Here is a 25,061-nt window from a genome sequence, read left to right on the forward strand (position 1 = left end):
AGTGAGAAAAAATTCCTGTGAATTAAGGAAATTCATTGGGGACCCCCGGGGCACCAGAACTAGTGTCCCCATTGGAAGATTTCCCCTCTATTTGGTTTTTTAACCCTTTCCCGGCCGTTAGCGGAGGTTAAAAGCGCCCCGCTAGCGGCCGAAATGCACCGCAAATCCGACGGTAAAAAGCGGCTAAAAAGAGTGGCGTTTTACCGCCAACGCCCCCCACGGCTAGGTGTGAAAGCCATCTTAGAAGGAAGGCTGAATGTTCTGTATGCATGTAAATGCTTAGTCCTCCACTGAACTTGTCTCTACCTTTGATAAAAATGCAAATGTGTTTGTTGCGCTATTAAAGAGCTAGTGCATCAATAATACCAATATAAATAAATTAAGTGAAAAAACATAAAACTGGGACCTAAATAAATATAATAAACATCAGCATGTGAAGACGAATTCATTCACAAATATCCAGACAGAATACATTGGCAAAGTGCTCAGTGCAAAAACAGTCCAACAAAGAATGCTTAGGGAAGACAGTTCATGAAATTGATGCGTGTGCTGCCCAAATCCGATAATCCACTTTACCCCCAGGTGCACACCCCACACGCAAGCCACTTACCGACAGGTAAGACCTCAAAGATGGAGGTCTGGCTGCATTTTGGGAGAAATCCCCACTGGAGTGGATGGCACACACCAGCGTTCAGGAACAGGATTTCCAAAGCAATCTACAGAAAAGCTCAAGCTGATGTAAAGGCAAAGGAGGTACTCATAGTGTAGTAGTATAACATTTCACCAATTTATTAAAAGTGAATTAAAGGATTATTTTTTTTCCCCCAATCATACTTACCTAGGTGGATGCAGCATTGGTCAGATGCTGAATCTGTCCACACTGAGAACCAAGCAATCGAACACAGCTGATCACTTGGTTTTCGGAGCTGACTGTTAGTCATAGCTCTCTGCTCTTCTCCCTCCTCACTCACTGGAGCACTGAGCTGTGGAGGGGGCGGCCGTCTCAGGCTCTCAGCATTCGCTGACAGGCTGAGCCGGGTGTCAGTCCAGGCACCTGGCGGATCCTAACTCCGTGGTTGGGATGACGCGGTGCCTGGACTAAAATCTGTGACGTCAGCAGAGAGCCAACTTCAGCCCGCTCTCTGCTGAAAACGGGTCACAGGAGTGTAAAACGAATTGCACTTCTGTGATCCAAAACGAGCTTTGGCTGGACTTCTCCTTTATGTTAAAAAATTACTCCAATATCTACTCATCCAGGGTGGAGCTACAGCATTGATGTAATCACGCCCGTCTGGGTGTTGATTGTGCACATCCGACTACATGCTATTTTTTTTTTTACTGCACATGTGAGTAGTTTTTTAATTTGATAAATTGGTGGAATTTTATAAGGGCAATATAATGTGTAAAAATGGTGCACTAGCTCAGTAAAAAAAAACATTTCTATATTATTGAGCAAGCAATTATAAAAGGCAAAAGGGCATGACGAATTAGGCCGCGTACACACGGGCGGATTGTCTGCCCAACTTAGTCCGCTGAACCGTGTTTCAGCGGACAATCCGCTCGTGTGTGGGCTTCAGCGGACTTTTTCAGCGGACAGTCTGACGGACTAAGTCTTTCGGAATTTCCGTAATTTTGTCCGTCCAAACTTGGTTTCAGCGGACAGTCCGCTCGTGTGTAGGCAAGTTGGACGGACTAAGTATGGCGCATGCTCAGAAAGGATTTACACGGCCGAAGGTTGCATTGCAGTGTATTGGACGTCGTATTTCTAGTCCCGTCGTACGTGCTGTATACGTCATCGTGCACGCTTTCAGCGGACTGTCTGTTCATCGTGTGTGGTCAAGTCCGTTCATTCAAAAGTTGAACGGACTGTCTGTCGGATTGTCTGACGAACTTAGTTGGGCAGACAATCCGCCCGTGTGTACGCGGCCTTAGTGTGCATAGAACATAAATAAAACAGTGTCCAGTTACAAATGTGTAAAACAACAATAAAAGATCAAAAAAAAGTGCTCCAAAAATCAAAATGTGAGTCCAATTTGAACGTGCAAGTGCTCAGTCCAAAATAAAGCCACTGTTGTACGTAGCAGCACATAAGTACCTATACACAGATGGTGGAATGTTATACTACTACACAGGATTATCAAATTTGGGCAGCACACGCATCAATTTCATGAACTGTTTGCACTAAACATTCTTTGTTGAACTCTTTTTGCACTGAGCACTTTGCCAATGTATCGTGTCTGGATATTTACGAATTAATCCATCTTCACATGCTGGTGTTTATCGCATATAGTTAAGCACTTGTTTTTTTGTATTTTCACTTAATTGATTTACATCTTTGAATTATTGATGCACTAGCACTTTAATTGACAGCTCAACACATTTGCATTTTTATCAGTTATATGTATGTGTGCATTTAGTGAGTATCACTATCACTTTATAATTACTGTATTTTATTTTTGATTATTTTCTGACACCTAGCACAACCATTCTTTGTTTTTTCACTCTTTTTGGTACCCACACTAGATTTTCAAAAGTATTAGGACACATGTCTTTACACGCACATGAACTTTAATGGCATCCCAGTCTTAGTCTGTAGGGTTCAATATCAAGTTGGCCCACCCTTTGCAGCTATAACAGCTTCATCTCTTGTGGGAAGGCTGTCGACAAGGTTTAGGAGTGTGTCTATGGGGATTTTTGACCATTCTTCCAGAAGAGCATTTGTGAGGTCAGACACTGATGTTGGAGAGAAGGCCTGGTTCACAGTCTGCACTCTAATTCATCTCAAAGGTGTTTTATTGGGTTGAGATCAGGACCAGTCAAGTTCCTCCACCCCAAACTCATTTATCCATGTCTTTGTGGCCCTTGCTTTGTGCACTGGTGTGAAGTCATATTGGAACAGGAAGGGGTCATCCCCAAACTGCTCCCACAAAGTTGGGAGCATAAAATTGTCCAAAATGTCTTGGTATGCCGATGTCTTAAGAGTTCCCTTCACTGGAACTAAGGGGCCAAGCCCAATTCCTGAAAAACAACCCCTACACCATAACCCCCCTCCACCAAATGATTTGGACCAGTGTACAAAGCAAGGTCCATAAAGACATGGACTGTCACGGTGACGAGTCTTGCTTCATATTTATTGTAAATTATTGGCCAATAACAATCAAGATAAAATAATGTAGATTGTATGTATTGAATGTATAGTTTTTCTTTTTTCTTCCCAGCAACCCATTCTAACCACACCCCCTGAGCCCCTGAGGAAGCTTATAAGCAAAACGCGTTGGTTGGAGTTATCTTTTCCATATGTGAAAAAACACTTGTATGTATTTGCTGTATATCAAACTGATCTCACTCTCTAAATGTCCATAGGGAAGGACCTCTGTCTATAGGGGTGTCTTGGTTGAAAAATAAGTTGTGGAAGCTTTCCATTTTTTTTTTTAGGGATATAAAGTATATCCCCTATCTTACTTTTTAATCACATTTTATAAAAAAAAATATATTTTTAATCAAACGTTTGTATGGTAGTCATTCTGAGAGAAGTTTTCAAGGCCTCTAAAGTCCCACTTCCTTATTTTCTGTACTTACATTGGGAAGGTGGTGTTGATATTTCAACTGCTCATTTTCTTTCACGGGTTGTCTATGGTTCACGCCTCTTTCCACTAGAAACAAACCACTACACAAGCAATGTGTGTGAACAGACACTGGGAGAATGTCTATTCTGGCCTCAAGGAAAGGCAATCTGAGCAGGTCATTGCCTAAGAGGCTGTGTGTACTTAGGCAGAAGCCCGTGTAGCCCTAAATTGGGCAGTTATGACCAAGCCCCGGTAGACGGGGTGAAACAGGTCAGAGGGGGTAGGCCGGAGCAGCACTGGCTGAGGCCATACACAGCCATATCCACATCGGAAGCACTGGGTTGGAATTGAGTGGCGTCTTACCCCACATATGTCCACGCTTCTGGATTAGTGCCTGACGCCTGCTCCCGAATATCGGTAGGGACACCTGTTATCCCCCAGCTTTGACCGGCACTCCAAGTCTACATGTAACCTTCTATGTATGTTTTGAAATTAACTTTTGGAAAAAAGTGGGCAGAAAGCCATGAAATGTACTTCACTGGCTGGACAGAAATTCACAAAAGGCACTACATTTGAGTGAAACCCCAAGAGGGGAATTCATACCCAGAGTTTTAAGGTCACACTACTAAGCACTGCACCAGGGTGTTGTCCATATCTATTGTGGCTGAATGTCAAGCCTACTGCACAATCAAATGCATTAGCTTTAGTTACATTTCTGGGTTCTAAATTCCATAGCTGCCCTAATAACCAAGCTAACATCTAATACACTACAAACTCCAAAGAATTTAATACTCACCAAGTCTCCAGTAAGCAGACGGCTGTTGTTTACGCTCCACACCAGCAATGTGATCTCTGCGCCATGTGTTGGGGGCACTGTGTGAAACTCTTTATCCTGCTCGTTAAAAATTACCACCTCTCCCGTGACCCAGCCCATGGCGAGAAGACGTTTTGTTGGGTGCCAGCTAAGCAAAGTAGGCTGGTAGGACCTTTCCACATGCGAACCAGTGACATGTTCACCCTGTACAGAACATTACAAAGAACGCAGTTCAAGCCATTAAATCAAAAAGTAGCAACAGTTAATTTGACAGTTACACTCAACAAGAAGACATAATGTTACATGACCTGCTGATCACTGGTGTGAAGGGCCAATTCACACCAGCGCGTTGATTTGCATTTTTACACATGCTGTAAAACGCAGATCAACAGAAGGACATCTGAAAAACAATAATTTGTGTCCTATTCACACCATAACTCTGCACATGCATGTCAATGGACGTCAAAATGGATGTCAACGGACCGCAGCTCACGTAAAATGCGAATAAAATTGATGGAAATGTACATAATTTTCATACGTTTTGGCAAGTCAGTGTGAATTAGCACTAAACCTAATTTGTTTTAAATACCAGGCCTGTTTGCTAGATTATAGTGCTACAGAACCATGGCACAAAGAGCTTTTTTTTAGCATAGGTAACTTCCACTGAGAAGATTTAGTATGGCCATACACAAGTCTAAAGCCCTGTACACACGGGCCGAATGTTGGGAGACATTGCCCGTTCTTATGGAACTGGCCGAAGGGCCAATTCACACCAGCGCGTTGATTTGCATTTTTACACATGCTGTAAAACGCAGATCAACAGAAGGACATCTGAAAAACAATAATTTGTGTCCTATTCACACCATAATACCGGGCCTGTTTGCTAGATTATAGTGCTACAGAACCATGGCACAAAGAGCTTTTTTTTAGCATAGGTAACTTCCACTGAGAAGATTTAGTATGGCCATACACAAGTCTAAAGCCCTGTACACACGGGCCGAATGTTGGGAGACATTGCCCGTTCTTATGGAACTGGCCGATGTCCCCCCCCCCCCCCCCCGATATTCGGTCGAAGTGTATGCCAGCCAGTCTGTGCATGCTGAAAAAAAACAGCAGCGGACCAACTCCCGATCAGCGCTCTCAGCAAATGGCTCTGGCGGGGGGCCGCCCTCTGTCAGAACATGACAGCTCAGCGGGGGAGATCACTATACTAACTTCAGATTTTTAGTACAGCGGCTCCGACTGGAGCTGACAGTTTTTTTTCATTCAACCTACTGGTATTGGTATTGTGTACCAGGCTTAAGGCTACATTCACACCTGGGCATTTTGAATCATGGGCAGAATCACCGCGTTTTTTCCCCACCATTTCAAAACGTCCTGCTGAAAATGACAAATCGCACAACATGTATTTCAGATTCCATTTTAATGGCATCTAAACACGTGGTGTGGTCCTTGCAAACCGTATCGTGTGAAGCATGTCACTCGAAAGAAGCTCCTGATCCTTTTTTGGGTGACAAAGCTTCCCATGATGCAGTTTGCCACGACTGCAGTGCGATTTATCTTGTGAAAATCAAAGCAGAACCGCCTTGCATTTTTAAGTGCCATTAAAATTAATGAAATTCGCGTTGTACGATTTGTCATTTTAGCAGAGCACTTTGAAATCATGGATAGAATCGTGGCGATTCTACCCGTGATTCATAACGCCCAGGTGTGAATGCAGCCTTAAGCCTGGCACACACTGAGGTTTTTTTTTGTTCAACCCAGCAATCTCCCCAAAACTAGAAAAAAAGTTTTGTCTTTTTTGTGCGGGTTGTGGTGTGTCAGTGAACACCTTATAGAAGCAGGGAGGAAAGGATTCTAAGAAATCTTAAGAAATTGTAGAAATAAAGACTGCTGTTATGGTTGCAAGCCAGAGATATTTCAATGTTTTTTCACAGTTTTTACATTACATTTCAAAACGATTAAAGATGAGCTGCTATTTAGTAGGCTACAAAAAGTAGTTGGTGCCACAGAAGAACCTACCAGTTCACTGTACACGTCCACACAACCTCCTGACAGCGAGCTGATGGAAGCCACCGCCAGCAGAGCATGTTGACTGTGCCAAGAGACGTTTGATGGGGATGCTGCAGGGTTCGGAGCTTCTATCCGATGGTCAAAATACACCGCCATGGTCAACCTCCCGCAAGACCAGACCTGTGAAACACATATATGATTAGTGTGATCACGTACACATTAATGAATATTAAAAATAAATGTTGTCACCCATTTATGGCTGATCTATTTATATAAAAAATCAAGGGCAGCTCTCTATCTCATGAACAATAAACATTTATACATTCTACAACATTACAAAGCCATTATTTAAGTATAGTCTTCAGTCTCTGCCACGACAGCGCAGCTGGTGCAGTTATGTCACTATAAATAAACCAATTAAAGGAAAGCTGTAGCAGAATATAAAGGCTATTATCGCCAACCTTCTTCCGGAAACACTAGTTGCATTAGGTACTCACAATGGACAAGCATGCAGCTATAAAAGTCAGAACTCCTGATCTGCATACTGTACTTGTTTAAGGCAAATTGCTTACAATGTACTAAAACTTTTGCATCAAAGTAAAAGCCAGCAGTATGGCTAGGGGTATACTGCATTCATGAAAAATGTGCATTTATTTGTCCTATGAAACTGCATGTGCATTTGCATAAACAGGGGCAAAAACTAACGTTATTGGGCTATTTTCATTCCAGGTCCAATGCTATCCTTCATACAGAATAAAGTAAAACAGGAAAATATCACATCATGACCACTAGATGGAGCAGACAATCATAGTAAATGGGAATTTTTTTCCTATGATCATCAGTTCCATCTAGCGGCCATAATGTGGTATTTTCCCGATTTATGTTATTCTTATGAATGAAAAAACATTGATCGGTAGAGAAAGTAGCCTAATGCCGCATACACACGACCGGACTTTCCGGCACAAAAGGTCAGACGGAATCATTTCATCGGATATTCCGATAGTGTGTGGGCTTCATCTGGCTTCTTTTTTTTTTTTATTCTGACGGACCTAGAAATAGAACATGTTTTAAATCTTTCTGAAGGAATCAATTCCTATCAGGAAAACCATTCTTCTGAATACTATTCCGACGGACCAAAAACGACGCAAGGGCCACTATTGTCTACTGGCTATTGAACTTCTTTTTCTAGTCCCGTCGTAGGTCATCGCATTGTAAAATAACTGACTTTGGTGTGATCGTGTGTAGGCAAGTCTGTTTCAGCGGAACTCCGTCGGAGTTTATTCAGATGGAAAAAACGGTCGTGTGTACGCAGCATAATACATTTGTTATGCCCCCATTTGAACAGAAAAAAAATGTACATGTAGTTTCATAGGATGAATAATTCTGAAAACATTTTTTATAATATTTTTTATATAAAGACGCTTTCCCCGGGGGGGGCACCAGTGCAGGCTCGCTCCCCAAGTCCCGCTGCTGCATCCATTGAAATGTAAACATCCCTTGTAATAGAAAAGAAAGTATGACAGGACCTCTTAAATATGAGATCTGGGGTCAAAAAGACCTCAGATCTAACATTTACACTAAAATGCAATGTTGCCAAAAAAATAATTTCCCCTTTAAGACCATTAGGCGGAAGTGATGTTTGACATCGCTTCTGCTATCCAATGGTGTGGAGCCGAGCGGCGGCCATCTTTCCCTCATTCGGAATCCAGCCGGTGAGGAGAGAGGACCTGATCGTCTCCGCCTGATCGGCTCTGGTAAGCGGTGGAGACCAGCGGAGCACAGAGCGAGGGGGGAACCTCTTCCACCCCCGATAAAATCGTTCTTGCGGCACATCCACCGCCGAGACCACTTTTATCTGAAACCGGACTGCCCACTGTTGAAGAGGATACCGGGGTTATAGCAGCTATCTGCTGCCATAACAACGGTACTCCACTTCAAACAGCCAACATACAACTACAGCGGGAGGTCCTTAAGTAGTTAAAGTAAAACTATAGGCAAAACTCTCTTTTTTTTTTTTTTTTTTCCATTTTTGAGTAAGGAAGGGTTATAACCCCTATCAGATTTTTTATCGCCATCTGTGTCCCATTGTGGAGGTATCCCTTCACTTCCTATCCCATAGTCAAACAAAAAGTGAGATAAAATCCCTACAAATGAAGGGAATTCCTTGGGGACCTCCAGGTCACGAGAATTAGTGTCCCTATTGGAAGATTTCCCCTTTTTTACTTTTCTGGGGACAACCCAAAATTTGGGATTTTCTCTCTTTCTTTCACTTTCAATGATAATAGTAAACAGGACAAATAGAGAGGCTCCTGTTTTTAAAAGTTTTTCCTTTAGTTATACTTTAATCAGATCTTTTTATCTTCCTTTGACACTAAATGAGGGTCCACCACAGTGTCACGGGGGGGTCACATGATAACCCTTAGGATACCAATAAGGACCACTAACCTACTGAAATACATAACTGCAAAATTAGAGAAAAGCATCAAGATTTCAAAAGCATAATTTCTCAGCGCAAAATTCCGAATACCAGGATTTGCACATACAAGGTGTGTCTAAAAAGTCTGGTGAATGGTCCGATATGTCAACGGAAACATGGGTTGGGTGCAACCGAATGCACATGGCTATCCAGAGACAAATTGAGAAGCTTCACCCAACGTGGAGTACACGTGATTGTCGGGATAAACCCACTGCGGGAACTGGAATGTAGTCAATGTGAGAGGTGAGAGGTACGGCACTGCAATGGAGCAAAGAGTGAACATCAAGTTATGTTATAAATTGGAGGGAGCATGAAATGTTGGTGCAAGTCTACGGGAGGGAAGCCGCGAGCTGAAAATTTGTTTACGACTGTTTCAAAAGCTTTCAGATGGAAAGGAGGATGAGCCACGTTTGGGTCGGCTGTCGACAAGCAGAACCCCAGACACGATTGAGCGAGTGCGAGAAATGCTGCCACAAGACCGGTGTCCTATCATATACAGTCCCCCATCGGATAGTGTCCTCTGTGTACTACGCATGCGCAGTACACAGCACACACAGATCCCGAAAACACCCAAAGATGAATGGCGCCTGCGCCGTGAGTCCAGGTTCTAGCCCCACCATCCAAGTGGACATAGAGTTGGAATATAAAAGAGCCAAGCGCAGCGTGGCCTAGCGAAGCGAGCCCGCGAGGGGCCCTCTAATTTTGCCAGCCCTATGTCCGCTTGGATGGTGGGGCTACCCCCTCCACTCATGGCGCAGGCGCCGTTCATCTTCAGAGATTTTCTGAAGCTTCTTCTGCTCTGTACTGCGCAATCGATGCGCATGTGCCGTACGGGGCGGACACTGTATGATGCCAGGACACTATATGCCAGAACACCGGCAACTGACTCTACGATTGATGCCGAAGAAATTGGGCATTAGCAAGGACACGCACCATCATCCGTGAAGATTTGGGTAAGTGGAAGATCTGTTGCCGGTGTGTGCCGCAGAACCAGACAGACAAACAGAATGTGAAATGGATGGAAACCTCTGGAGATTTCATTACCAATTGTGACACGGATCCATCCTTTCAGTGAACCATCATTACAGGGGATGAGAATGAGTGCTACCAGTTTGGCCTGGAATCTAAGTGGCAATCGATGGAATTGCGTTCACCATTTCCCCCGCCTTTCCCCACCTGAAGAGCACCATGAAAGGTGCAGGTTTTGCGGACGCGGCAGCAATCCAAAAAAGTTCTGCGATCGATTCCTAAAGAGGCCTTTGGCAATTTCCAGAAGCTTATGAACGTTGCCAAAAGTGTGTTGTGAAGGATGCCGATTATTTTGAAGGCCAGTAAAGATAATTTGTTTGTATTTGCTGTTTTTGTTTTCTGATACTATTCACCAAACTTTTTAGGCTTCATGCACACGAGACGCTGTTAAACGTGTGTTCAGAGGCAGTTGGACACTTTTTTCAACTGCCCCTGAACTCATTCAATGTTATCCTATGTGTCCATGTACACAGTCTAGTTTTTTGACGTTTTTATGCAGTTGCGTTTAACCTAGTTTTTCCAGAAGCAAAAAAATGGGTTCAGACGCAAAAGTTTCCACGTTTCAGACGCAAAACGCGGCAAAACGCTGCTACCGCGTTTTGCCGCGTTTTCGTTTATAAGCGTTTTTAAAAGGTGACCTATTTTTTTTACATTAAAAATCTCAAAAATTATTAAAAATGATGAAAAACCATTAAAAAAATATTTTAAACAATTGCAATTGCAAGTGGACAATCCACAACTTGTGGCAAGTGACATGGCAGGTGGCAAGTGACGTGGCAAATGGACAATCCACAACTTGTGGCAAGTGATGTGTCAAGTGGACAATCCACAACTTGTGGCAAGTGACGTGGCAGGTGAAGTGGCAAGTGACGTGGCAAGTGGACAATCCACAACTTGTGGCAGGTGACGTGGCAAGTGACCTGGCAGGTGATGTGGCAGGTGACGTGGCAAGTAGACAATCCACAACTTGTGGCAGGTGACGTGGCAAGTGACGTGGCAAGTGGACAATCCACAACTTGTGGCAGGTGACGTTGCAAGTGGACAATCCACAACTTGTGGCAGGTGACGTGGCAGATGATGTGGCAAGTGGACAATCCACAACTTGTGGCAGGTGGCAAGTGATGTGGCAAGTGGACAATCCACAACTTGTGGCAAGTGACGTGGCAGGTGAAGTGGCAAGTGACATGGCAAGTGGACAATCCACAACTTGTGGCAGGTGACGTGGCAGGTGACATGTCAAGTGACCTGGCAGGTGACGTGGCAAGTGGACAATCCACAACTTGTGGCAAGTGAAGTGGTAAGTGGACAATCCACAACTTGTGGCAGGTGACGTGGCAGGTGGACCATCCACAACTTGTGGCAGGTGACGTGGCAGGTGAAGTGGCAAGTGACATGGCAAGTGAACAATCCACAACTTGTGGCAGGTGACATGACAAGTGACCTGGCAGGTGACGTGGCAAGTGGACAATCCACAACTTGTGGTAGGTGACGTGGCAAGTGACGTGGCAAGTGGGCAATCTACAACTTGTGGCAGGTGATGTGGCAGGTGACGTGGCAAGTGACGTGGCAAGTGGACAATCCACAACTTGTGGCTGGTGATGTGGCAGGTGACGTGGCAAGTGGACAATCCACAACTTGTGGCAGGTGACGTGGCAAGTGGACAATCCACAACTTGTGGCAGGTGACGTGGCAGGTGACCTGGCAGGTGACGTGGCAAGTGGACAATCCACAACTTGTGGCAAGTGACGTGGCAGGTGACGTGGCAAGTGGACAATCCACAACTTGTGGCAGGTGACGTGGCAGGTGACATGGCAAGTGACGTGGCAAGTGACGTGGCAAGTGGACAATCCACAACTTGTGGCAGGGGACGTTGCAAGTGACGTGGCAAGTGGACAATCCACAACTTTTGGCAAGTGACACGGCAGGTGGCAAGTGTCGTGGCAAGTGGACAATCCACAACTTGTGGCAAGTGACGTGGCAGGTGACATGGCAAGTGGACAATCCACAACTTGTGGCAGGTGACGTGGCAAGTGACGTGGCAAGTGGAAAATCCACAACTTGTGGCAGGTGACGTTGCAAGTGACGTGGCAAGTGGACAATCCACAACTTTTGGCAAGTGACATGGCAGGTGGCAAGTGTCGTGGCAAGTGGACAATCCACAACTTGTGGCAAGTGACGTGGCAGGTGACGTGGCAAGTGGACAATCCACAACTTGTGGCAGGTGACGTGAAAAGTGATGTGGCAAGTGGACAATCCACAACTTGTGGCAAGTGACATGGCAGGTGATGTGACAAGTCACGTGGCAAGTGGACAATCCACAACTTGTGGCAGATGCCGTGGCAAGTGACACGCTAATTACAAGTACACTGCTGCTCTCACAGCTGCTGCTACTCACTCTGGTCTCACAAAATTGCTGAAATAGTTAATACTGTTTTTTGAGCTGGGGAGGGTCTATGATGTTAACTTAACTAAACGCTTCTAGACGCAAACGCGGTAAAACGCCGCTAAATATCGCGGCAAAACGTGCGTTTTTAAATGCCAGTTTCAGCTTTTAAAAACATGTGTCCAGCAGAGTTTGCATCTGCGTTTCGTGTGCATGAAGCCTTATGCCGCGTACACGCGATCAAACAATCGGGTGGAAAAGTCCGGCAAACTCAAGTCCGCCGGACAATCCCCCCGTGTGTAGCCTCCGGCGGACTTTTTTTTACCCGAAAGTACGGCGGACTTAGAAAGTATTTTTGCACTCCGCCGTACTTTTGAAATGAGCAGACTTTACCCGCTGTGGCAGCACGCAGGTAAAATCACCTGGTTGTATTCAGGATGGGAAATATGTGTGTCCTAGATTCAGGCTTTATGCAGACTTTTACAATTAGAGGGGAAGAGTTAATGAGCCCAGCTGTAGTAAGTGGGCTCATTAAGACCTCTACAAAAAACCCCAGCATGCATAGGGAGATGCTCCATCCTGGAACCAGTTTTGTGTGTATAGACTGGGGAGTCTGAGATCTGTTCTGTGTGGTGAGTTAACGCCTGTGTGGCAAACCCCTACAATAGAGACAGGGACTGGGGCAGCACAAGGCTGCACCCAGTTGTTAGACAGGGAGTCTACGTGTGTAGTTAGAGGTCAAGCTGACCAGGATTTATTTTCTTGTTTTATTTTGTTTGGCTGTTATTTGTATCACTGCATGTAGCAAAAATAAACCGGATCTTTTGTTTTTTGAACCTACACCGCTGTCTGCTGTGCCCGACTTCGTGTTGTGAACCCATCCAGGGGGTCACACACACCCGCTACCGAGCAAACCCCTCACAGTTGGTGGAGAATGCGGGCAAGTTTTTTTTCAATTTTTTTTAAGGCCAGCATGGAAGAGATACTGAGACAGCTGGCTCTAGCAAATGCAAACCAGCAGCAAGCAAACGCAAATCAGCAGCAAACAAATGCAGCTTTACAAAAGAGCCTTGCAGCCCAGCAGAAAGCTCACCAGCAGAGCCTGGAAGCTCAGCAACAAGCACTGCAGCAATCTGAAGCCCGCTTTATAGACCTATTGCAGAAACAAGAGCAGAATTTTCAACAGAAAATAGAGACATTAACACAGCAACGTCCGCAGACCAATGAAGCAAGTGGTTACAATAATACCGCATCCTTTGGTGTGAGTTTATTGACAAAAATGACTGGAGAGGATGATCCGGAGGTGTTTTTGACCACATTTGAAAGGACTGCTGAAAGGGAAAAGTGGCCTAAGGAGCAATGGGCTGGACTGCTGGCCCCTCTGTTAACTGGGGAATCGCAGAAAGCTTATTATGACCTAGAGCCTGACCAAGCAAAAGACTATGTGGTGCTAAAAGCAGAAATATTGGCACGGCTGGGTGTCACCCTGGCCGTCCGGGCTCAGCGTGTGCATAATTGGACTTTTCAGGTTGGAAAACCCCCCAGGTCTCAAATGTATGATCTCATTCACCTGAGCAGGAAGTGGCTGCAGCCAGAGACTTTGACCGCACCAAACATTGTGGAACGTGTGGTTATGGATCGTTTCCTGAGAGCTCTTCCTACTGCCATCCAAAAATGGGTAAGCCATGGAGACCCAGAAAATGCAGATAAACTTGTGGATCTGGTTGAGAGGTACTTGGCTACAGAGAACTTGACCACCTCTTCCAGGGACTCACGGACTTTCCACCCTAAGACCAGATCATTCCCAGTGGCGGGTAAGATGACTCCAAGGGGTGAGGGTGGAGAGAGTGAGAGGGTGGGAGTTCTACCTAAGGTCTGGCGGGAGCCGCCCAGGAAGCCCATGCTGCAAGAGACAGCGAAAAAAATTGTTTGCTACCGCTGCCGGCAAGAGGGACATATTGCAGCCAATTGCCCCGTTGTGGATGAGCCTATGCAATGTGACTTTATAAGGGAGAGACGTCAGTCGCTGTTTGCGACAGTTGCATGCACTGCCATTCGGGGCCCTGAGAAACATTTATGTAAAATGTGTATTAATGGTAGAAATGTTGATGTGTTGCTGGATTCAGGTAGCCTGGTAACATTGATAAAAGCTGAATTAGTTACTACAGAGGTCTCTGGGAGGAACAGGGTGGCTGTTATTTGTGTGCATGGGGACACCCGAGAGTATCCTGTAACTTCAGTGTTTTTTGAGACCCCCAAAGGTAACCTCTCTCATCAGGTGGGGTTAGTGTCTCACTTACCACATGATGCTATTGTGGGAAGGGATTTTCCAAAATTCTGGGAACTCTGGGATTGTCCTGAGGCCCCCATTGGTGCCCCTATAAACCAGGAAGATGACCAGAATTCCTCTGGGAGTGGTGAGGACTCTCCTGAATTTCCCTTGTCGGTATTGGCGGGTGAAACTCGAGAAACTGGGGAGGAGCCAACATCCTCAGATGAAAACATGCCATCTGTGGAGTTTTCGGATCTTGAGGTTCACAGGGAAAATTTTGCCACAGAACAGTTAAAAGACCCCACCCTAATAAAGGCACGGGAAAATGTGGTGAAAATAGATGGCGAGTTAGTGAACCCAGATAAGACTTGCCCTTATCCTTACTTCACTATGGAAAGGGACCTGCTATATCGAGTGGCTCAAAGGGCAGAAGAAACCATTGAGCAACTTGTAGTGCCCAAACCTTACAGGAAGTTGGTGTTAGAATTGGCTCATGGACACATTCTGGGAGGTCATCTGGGGACAGAGAAAACCAGAGAGAGGGTACTGCAGAGATTCTATTGGCCTGGGGTCATGAAGGAAATAGAAAAGTATTGTTCCTCCTGCCCTGTGTGTCAGAAGTCGGCACCTATGCCACATTTCCGTAACCCACTGGTACCTCTTCCTATCATTGAGGTCCCCTTTGAGAGGATCGCAATGGATTTGGTAGGTCCGATAATGAAGTCTGCTAGGGGGCATCAGTACATTTTGGTTATATTGGACTATGCCACCCGTTATCCGGAAGCAATTCCTCTCCGAAATACCTCGGCCAAAACCATAGCCAAAGAGCTATCTCTTGTTTTTAGCTGTGTGGGTATTTGTAAGGAACTGCTTACGGACCAAGGTACACCCTTTATGTCCCGGGTTATGAAAGAATTATGCAAGTTGTACAAAGTGAAGCAATTGCGTACATCTGTGTATCACCCCCAAACAGATGGGTTGGTTGAAAGATTCAACAAAACCCTAAAACAAATGTTAAAGAAGGTGGTGGATAGAGATGGAAAGAATTGGGATTGTCTAATACCCTATCTGATGTTTGCCATTAGGGAGGTACCCCAATCCTCTACGGGTTTCTCACCCTTCGAGTTGCTCTATGGGAGACACCCAAGAGGGCTGCTGGATATCGCCAAGGAAACTTGGGAAAATGAGAGTTCTCCTCACAGGAGTGTGATTGAGCATGTCGCCCTGATGCAAGATAGAATTGCACAGGTAATGCCAATTGTAAAGGAACATTTAACCCAAGCGCAGTTAGCACAGCAGAGAGTGTACAACCGTGGGGCCAAGACATGTACTTTTTCCCCGGGGGATAGGGTCTTGGTGCTAGTCCCTACGGTTGAAAGCAAATTTCTGGCCAAATGGCAAGGTCCATATGAAGTAATTGAAAAAAATAGTGAGGTGAACTACAGGGTTAGACAGCCAGGAAGGCGAAAGCCGGAGCAGATCTATCACGTCAATCTGCTGAAAGCCTGGAGGGATAGTGAATCCCTAGTCGCAGAGACTTTGTCACAAGTACAGCCTGATTGCTTAGTTCCTGAGGTTGGAATAGCAGACACCTTATCGAAACCCCAACAACAGGAGGTTAAAGAGTTTGTACTTCGTAACAAAGAGATTTTCTCTGAGCTTCCGGGACAAACATCTGGCGTAGAGCATGACATTATCACCCCGCCAGGAGAAAGGGTAAAACTAAAACCTTATAGAATACCAGAGGCCCGACGGGAGGCAATACGTGGGGAGGTTCAAAGGATGCTGGAATTGGGTGTGATAGAGGAGTCCCAGAGTGACTGGTCCAGTCCTATTGTACTAGTGCCCAAACCTGATGGGAGCTGGCGGTTTTGTAACGATTTTAGACAATTAAATAAAGTTACAAAATTTGACACCTACCCCATGCCACGTATAGATGAGTTGGTTGACCGGCTGGGAACAGCCCGATATATGACAACTCTTGATCTCACCAAAGGGTATTGGCAAATTCCCCTGGTCGAGTCGGCCAAGGAGAAAACTGCGTTTGTAACCCCAGATGGGGCATTCCAATATAAGAGAATACCGTTTGGGTTACAGAATGCACCGGCAACATTCCAGCGGAAAATGGATAAGATTCTGAGGCCCCATCATAAATATGCTGCAGCTTACCTGGATGATGTGATTATCCATAGCACAGACTGGGTCTCACATTTGCCAAAAGTACAAGCAGTCCTAGACTCTATCCGGGAAGCTGGGTTTACGACCAATCCAAAGAAGTGTACCATTGGACAGGAGGAGGCCAAATATCTTGGGTACACTATTGGGAGGGGGGTGATAAAACCCCAAGTCAATAAAGTCGAGGCCATACAGAGTTGGCCACGTCCCAACAGCAAGAAACAGGTACGAGCCTTTCTGGGAATCGCTGGCTATTATCGACGATTCATTCCCCATTTTGCTTCTCAGGCTGTGCCCCTCACCAACCTGACAAAAGGGAAAGAGTCGGTTATGGTTAAATGGTCCCCAGAGGCTGAGGAAGCATTTCAGTCCTTAAAAACAGCCTTATGTAGCCAGCCAGTGTTGTACTCACCAGACTTCTCTAAGGACTTTGTTGTACAAACTGATGCATCAGACGTTGGGTTAGGAGCAGTGTTATCCCAGGTCTGGAACGGGGAAGAGCACCCAGTCATTTACCTCAGCAGGAAGTTGAAGTCCCATGAGGTAAATTACTCCACGATTGAGAAGGAATGTTTAGCAGTGAAGTGGGCTCTAGATTCCCTTCGGTACTATCTGCTAGGTAGGCACTTTGACCTGGTGACTGATCACGCTCCTTTAAAGTGGATGGCTCAAAACAAGGAGACCAATAGAAGGGTAAATAGGTGGTTCCTGGCCCTACAGGAATTTAACTTTACAGTTAAGCATCGCCCTGGTGTTAAAATGGGGAATGTGGATGCTTTGTCTCGGATACATGCGTGTCTGGCTGGTTGTGTTACAACCCCAAGGTTGAAACAAGAGGGGGGGGTATGTGGCAGCACGCAGGTAAAATCACCTGGTTGTATTCAGGATGGGAAATATGTGTGTCCTAGATTCAGGCTTTATGCAGACTTTTACAATTAGAGGGGAAGAGTTAATGAGCCCAGCTGTAGTAAGTGGGCTCATTAAGACCTCTACAAAAAACCCCAACATGCATAGGGAGATGCTCCATCCTGGAACCAGTTTTGTGTGTATAGACTGGGGAGTCTGAGGTCTGTTCTGTGTGGTGAGTTAACGCCTGTGTGGCAAACCCCTACAATAGAGACAGGGACTGGGGCAGCACAAGGCTGCACCCAGTTGTTAGACAGGGAGTCTACGTGTGTAGTTAGAGGTCAAGCTGACCAGGATTTATTTTCTTGTTTTATTTTGTTTGGCTGTTATTTGTATCACTGCATGTAGCAAAAATAAACCGGATCTTTTGTTTTTTGAACCTACACCGCTGTCTGCTGTGCCCGACTTCGTGTTGTGAACCCATCCAGGGGGTCACACACACCCGCTACCGAGCAAACCCCTCACACCGCGCTGAGAAAAGTCCGCCCATTTTGAGCGCGTCTCCAGGTAGGTGGGGCCCGCGAAGGAGACGTCGCATCCTCCGCTCACAATGGCTCCGACGCGAGGCAAATTATATAGGGACATCACCGGATGATGTCCCCGCCTATTATGATGTCACAGTCCCAGCATCCTCTGGGACTGTGACACCATAATGGGCGGGGACATCATCCGATGATCTCCCTATATAAGTCGCCGAGCATCGCGTCGGAGCCATTGTGAGCGGAGGATGCGACGAGGCAAGAGAAGAACAGAAGGCGGCGACGACAGCGGCGACAGAAGACGGCCTGTAAAAGAGCTAGAAGAAGGCGCGGTGGCCCGGCAGAAAAACCGAAGAGGGGGACAAGACCCCCGAAGTCGGAAGAAGAGGTCGGTGGCGAGGAAGAATGCCGGGCTCCTCCGCTAGTAAAAGAGCTAGCAGAAGATAGCGGAGGAGTCCGGCGAGAAGAACCCCGAAGACGGAAGACCCCCGGAGCTGTGCAATAAACTACTTTAACCTTTGTGTGTTGTGTTTTTTTTTTACTTTTTTTACAGGTGAATGGGTAGGGGTACATTGTACCCCATACTCATTCACATAGGGTGGGGGGCCGGTATCCGGGGGCCCCCTTATTAAAGGGGGCTCCCGGATTCCGATAAGCCCCCCGCCCGTAGACCCCGACAACCAACGTCCAGGGTTGTCGGGAAGAGGCCCTTGTCCTCATTAACATGGGGACAAGGTGCTTTGGGGTGGGGGGGCCGCGCGGGCCCCCCTTGCCCAAGGCACCCCCCCATGTTGAGGGTGCGCGGCCTGGTACGGCTCAGGAGGGGGGGGGCGCTCGCTCGTCCCCCCCTTTCCTGGCCGGCCGGGTAGCGTGCTCGGACAAGGGTCTGATGTGGACCTAGGGGGACCCCCACGCCCATTTTTTCGACGTTGGGGTTCCCCTTTAAGTCCATACAAGGTGGCGGGGCCAGTGACGCATCCTTAGCGGGCCCCGCCTACCTGGAGACGCGCTCAAAATTAACGGACTTTCCTCCGCATGTGTGGGCGAGTCCGTTCATTTCAAAAGTACGGCGGATAGTCCGGCGGACTTAGTACGCCGTATTAGTCCGTTGAAAAAGTGCCGTGTGTGGGCAAGTAGCCCGTTCGGAAAGTCCTTCAAGATACGTGTGTACGCGGCATTAGACACACCTTGAAAATTCTAATCTGTGAAGTAAAAGCTGGAGTGGAACCATCAATAATTCAATCCGGACAGGTACACAGTATATCAGTTCCCTATCACAGGTATAATCCTGCATTTGTGGCTACCATCATTTATTAATATTTGTAATGAATTGATCATGGGATGGGACAATAAGCCCGTCATTCCCTCCACAACAGAATTCTTTGCATTTTTGCGTAGCATACACCAACCTTCACCTGTGATTTTCCTTTGTTCTCAGCAACATTAGAGATTCATTATGTAAAAACTTTCATTCATAATGCTGTGTGTTTTGACAGATAAGAAGTAGTTTAACCGCTTCAGCCCCAGAAGATTTTACCCCCTTCCTGACCAGAGCACTTTTTGCAATTCGGCACTGCGTCCCATTAACTTGACAATTGTGCGGTCGTGCGACATTGCACCCAAACAAAATTGATGTTCTTTATTTCCCACAAAATAGAGCTTTCTGTTGGTGGTATTTGATCACCTCTGCGGTTTTTATTTTTTGCGCTATAAACAAAAAAAGAGCGACAATTTTGAAAAAAAATCAATATTTTTTACTTTTTGCGATAATAAATATCCCCCAAAAATATATATAAAAAACAATTTCTATCCTCAGTTTAGGCCGATATGTATTCTTCTACATATTTTTGGTAAAAAAAAAAAAAAAAAAAAATCGCAATAAGCGTATATTAATTGGTTTGCACAAAAGTTATAGCGCCTACAAAATAGGGGATAGCTTTATGGCATTTTTTTTTTTTAATTAGTAATGGTGGGGATCTGCATTTTTTATCGTGACTGCAACATTATGGCGGACACATCGGACATTTTTGACACTGTTTTGGGACCATTGTCCTTTATACAGCGATCAGTGCTATAAAAATGCACTGATTACTGTGTAAATGACACTGGCAGTGAAGGGGTTAACCACTAGGGGCGATGAAGGGGTTAAGTGTGTCCTAGGGAGTGATTCTAACTGTGGGAGGGTGGTCTTCAAGTCACATGACAGTGACCACTGCTCTCGTTGACAGAGAGCAGTGATCTCTGTCATGACACAAGCTAGAATGGGGAAATGCCTTGTTTACATAGGTTCTTCCCCGTTCTGAGGCTCCGTGACACGATCGCCAGGAGACATCGAGTCCGCAGGCCCCATGGGCACGGCCACGCTGTACGTGGCTGGTGCGTGCCTGCTATCCTCGGCTCTTAAAGGGGGCGTACAGGTATGCCCATTTGCCCACCGCTGCCACTGTGCCAACGTATATCGGCGTGCAGCGGTCGGCCACTGGTTAAAGTGGAACTAATGTCTAAAATAGAAAAAAGAAACTGAGAGAAAGCAGGCTCTTTATTGCAGAAGATTCAAGCAATGTATCTCCTGAAATAAATGAAACCTACCTGCTTGCTTGTGGTCTACCTTACAATGTACACTGAGCTATGCATACGCAGTTCAGTTTACATTCTGGTGTAGTGCCAGAGTGCCGGGATACCGGAAGTCCTGCACATGCAGAGAGATCTGGAAGAAGTTGGGTGAAAGTTGCTTGTGAGGGGCCTCATGGACATTGGACTGGTGAAAAATAGGTACACTATGTTGTCAAAAGTATTGGGACACCTGCCTTTACACACACATGAACTTAGTCTGTAGGGTTCAATATTGAGTTGGCCCACCCTTTGCAGTATAACAGCTTCAACTCTTCTGGGAAGGCTGTCCACAAGGTTTAGGAGTGTGTCTATCGGGATGTTTGACCATTCTTCCAGAAGCGTATTGGTGAGGTCAGACGTTGATGTTGGACGAAAAGGCCTGTCTCGCAGTCTGTACTCCAAATCATCTCAAAGGTGTTATATCAGGTTGAGGTCCGGACTCTGTGCAGGCCAGTCAAGTTCCTCCACCGCAAACTCACTCATCCATGTCTTTATGGACCCTGTATGTGCACTAGTCCAAATCATGTGGTGGAAGAGGGATTATGGTGTGGGGTTGTTTTTCAAGGGTCAACTTGGCCCCTTAGTTCCAGTGAAGGGAAGTCTAAAGACATGGATGAGCGAGTTTGGGGTGAAGAAACTTAACTGGCCTGCACAGAGTCCTGACCGCAACCCGATAGAATGCCTTTGGGATGAATTAGAGTGGAGACTCCGAGCCAGGCCTTCTTGTCCAACATCAGAGCTTGACCTCCCAAATACGCTTCTGGAAGAATGGTCCAAAATTACCATAGACACGCTCCTAAACCTTGTGGACAGCCTTCCCAGAAGATTTGAAGCTGTTATAGCTGCAAACAGTGGGCCAACTCAATATTGAACCCTACGGACTAAGACTGGGATGCCATTAAAGTTCATGTGTGTGTGTGTAAAGGCAGGTGTCCCAATACTTTTGGTAATATAGTGTATATAAATATTGCGGACTTTAGTTCCACTTTATAGTGACAGTTATTTCTAGTTTAGAAAAAAAATCTATGCAAATATGCATTCTCAATTTAAAAAAAGTACCTTCTATTGATCTCAACCTCCACTAAGACCCCATACATACAAAACAACTTTTGTTGTCTGATTTCCTTTAGATTTACAGTGCCTTGCGAAAGTATTCGGCCCCCTTGAATTTTTCAACCTTTTTCCACATTTCAGGCTTCAAACAAAGATATAAAAATTTTATTTTTTGTGAAGAATCACCAACAAGTGGGACACAATTGTGAAGTGGAATGAAATCTATTGGATTTTTGAAACTTTTTTTAACTAATAAAAAAATGAAAAGTGGGGCGTGCAAAATTATTCGGCCCCCTTGCCTTAATACTTTGTAGAGCCACCTTTTGGTGCGATTACAGCTGCAAGTCGCTTGGGGTATGTCTCTATCAGTTTTGCACATGGAGAGACTGAAATTCTTGCCCATTCTTCCTTGCAAAACAGCTCGAGCTCAGTGAGGTTGGATGGAGAGCGTTTGTGAACAGCAGTTTTCAGCTCTTTCCACAGATTCTCGATTGGATTCAGGTCTGGACTTTGACTTGGCCATTCTAACACCTGGATACGTTTATTTGTGAACCATTTCTTTGTAGATTTTGCTGTATGTTTGGGATCATTGTCTTGTTGGAAGATAAATCTCCGTCCCAGTTTCAGGTCTTTTGCAGACTCCAACAGGTTTTCATCCAGAATGGTCCTGTATTTGGCTGCATCCATCTTCCCCTCAATTTTAACCATCTTCCCTGTCCCTGGTGAAGAAAAGCAGGCCCAAACCATGATGCTGCCACCACCATGTTTGACAGTGGGGATGGTGTGTTGAGGGTGATGAGCTGTGTTGCTTTTACGCCAAACATATCGTTTTGCATTGTGGGCAAAAAGTTCGATTTTGGTTTCATCTGACCAGAGCACCTTCTTCCACATGTTTGGTGTGTCTCCCAGGTGACTTGTGGCAAACTTTAGACGAGACTTTTTATGGATATCTTTGAGAAATGGCTTTCTTCTTGCCACTCTTTTCCATAAAGGCCAGATTTGTGCAGTGTACGACTGATTGTTGTCCTATGGACAGACTCTCCCACCTCAGCTGTAGTTCTCTGCAGTTCATCCAGAGTGATCATGGGCCTCTTGGCTGCATCTCTGATCAGCCTTCTCCTTGTCTGAGCTGAAAGTTTAGAGGGACGGCCAGGTCTTGGTAGATTTGCAGTGGTCTGATACTCCTTCCATTTCAAAATGATCGCTTGCACAGTGCTCCTTGGGATGTTTAAAGCTTGGGAAATCTTTTTGTATCCAAATCCGGCTTTAAACTTCTCCACAACAGTATTAAGGACCTGCCTGGTGTGTTCCTTGGTCTTCATGATGCTCTCTGCGCTTTCAACAGAACCCTGAGACTATCACAGAGCAGGTGCATTTATACAGAGACTTGATTACACACAGGTGGATTCTATTTATCACCATCAGTCATTTAGGACAACATTGGATCATTCAGGGATCCTCGCTGAACTTCTGGAGTGAGTTTGCTGCACTGAAAGTAAAGGGGCCGAATAATTTTGCACGCACCACTTTTCAGTTTTTTATTTTCTAAAAAAGTTTAAAATATCCAATAGATTTCGTTCCACTTCACAATTGTGTCCCACTTGTTGGTGATTCTTCACAAAAAAATTTAATTTTATATCTTTATGTTTGAAGCCTGAAATGTGGCAAAAGGTTGAAAAGTTCAAGGGGGCCGAATACTTTCGCAAGGCACTGTAAAACACTCTTAGCCCTTGTACACACGGTCGGACATTCTGACGGAAAATGTCCGATTGGACTGTGTTGTCGGATAATCCGACCGTGTGTGGGCTCCATCAGAATGTTTCCATTGGAATATCTGACTGACAAAGTTTTAGAGCTGGGCTATAAAATTTTCCGATAACATGATCCGATCGGACTTTGTCCGATCGTTTGTAGAGAATTGCGATCGGACAAAGTGCCACGCATGCTCAGATCAAATTCCTAGATCAAAGCTATTGGCTACTAGCCTGAACGTAGTCCAGTCGTAACGAAATTACGCCATCACGTTACGAACTATCGGATTTTCTGACAACTTTGTCCGACCGTGTGTATGCAACACCAGTTTCGGACAAAATCCGATGGATTTTGTTGTCGGAATGTCTGACCGTGTGTACAAGGGCTTAAGGTTGACCTCATATTATATGGTTTTGGTAAACCTGAAGGAAAAAAAATATACAGAAAATTGTATAGTGTGTATCCAGCTTTAATCTCCATTTTTTTTGTAGGGACAGTTGCTGTCCTCTCAACCTCCAGATCTCACATGCTGTTTCCCACAGTGTCCATGTTGCAGATTTGACAGTTGACAATTACCAACTAAACGTTCAGTTAAAATATATCATGTTCTGATGCACCTAGGATGTATTTCATTGATTTAAACTAAAATTTCAGTTGGGCTTTAATCGCTTGCCGTCAATATACTGTGGCAGGTTGTCTCCACTGCGCGAATCACCGTAGGTGTATGTCGGCTGCTTTAAGAGCGATGGGGGGCACCTGCGGTGCGATGCCGGAGCCGATGCACGTGGCCGGCAGCCGTGATGTCCGCTGGCCACCTGCGATCGCTCCACGGAGAGCCTGAACGGGGATCTGTGTATGTAAACAAACAGATCCCCGTTCTGACAGGAACAGCGATCTCTCCTCCTCCAGTCAGTCCCATCCCCTCACAGTTAGAAAGACTCCCTAGGACACACTTAACCCCTTCATCGGCCCCTAGTGTTAACCCCTTCACTGCCAGTGACATTTCTACAGTAATCAGTGGCTACTTTTTTTTTTAGCTCTGATTGCTGTATAAATGTCAATGATCCCAAAACAGTGTCAAAAGTGTCCAATCTGTCTGCCACAATGTCGTAGACCCGTTAAAAATTGCAGATTGCAGCCATTACTAGTAAAAACAAATAATAAAATAAAACAAATAATAAAAATGCCATAAATCTACCCCCTATTTTGTAGACGCTATAACTTTTGCGCAAACCATTCAATGTATGCTTAGTGCGTTTTTTTTTTTACCAAAAATATGTAGAAGAATACATATTGGCCTAAACCGATGAAGACATTTTTTGGGGGATATTGATTAGAGCAAAAAGTAAAACATATTGGTTTTTTTTTTCCAAAATTGTCGCTATTTTTTTTGTTTATAGCACAAAGTAAAGAAAAATTGTAGGAGGTGATCAAATACCACCAAAAGAAAGGTCTATTTGTGGGGAAAAAAAAGAACGTAAATTTTGTTTAGATACAACAGCGCACGACCGCGCAATTGTCAGTTAAAGT

At 45.3% G+C, this 25,061-nt stretch overlaps 1 protein-coding gene across 1 annotated transcript in view; it reads right to left on the bottom strand.

The window, feature by feature from the left end:
- Window positions 1-25,061, bottom strand: part of IFT140 (intraflagellar transport 140) — a 275,713-nt gene that overhangs the window by 246,097 nt on the left and 4,555 nt on the right. The window contains exons 2-3 of the mRNA XM_077449176.1: window positions 6,403-6,573; window positions 4,363-4,584 (exon numbers count right to left, since the gene is read on the bottom strand). Coding sequence (XP_077305302.1) covers window positions 4,363-4,584; window positions 6,403-6,549 — 369 coding nt within the window. The 5' untranslated portion in view covers window positions 6,550-6,573. The remainder of the gene's footprint in view (window positions 1-4,362; window positions 4,585-6,402; window positions 6,574-25,061) is intronic.

This window comes from Lithobates pipiens, unplaced genomic scaffold, assembly GCF_037356315.1.
Source record: "Lithobates pipiens isolate NorthernLeopardFrog02 unplaced genomic scaffold, aLitPip1_a1.2 Scaffold_22, whole genome shotgun sequence".
In the NCBI taxonomy this organism is placed as follows: Eukaryota; Metazoa; Chordata; class Amphibia; order Anura; family Ranidae; genus Lithobates; species Lithobates pipiens.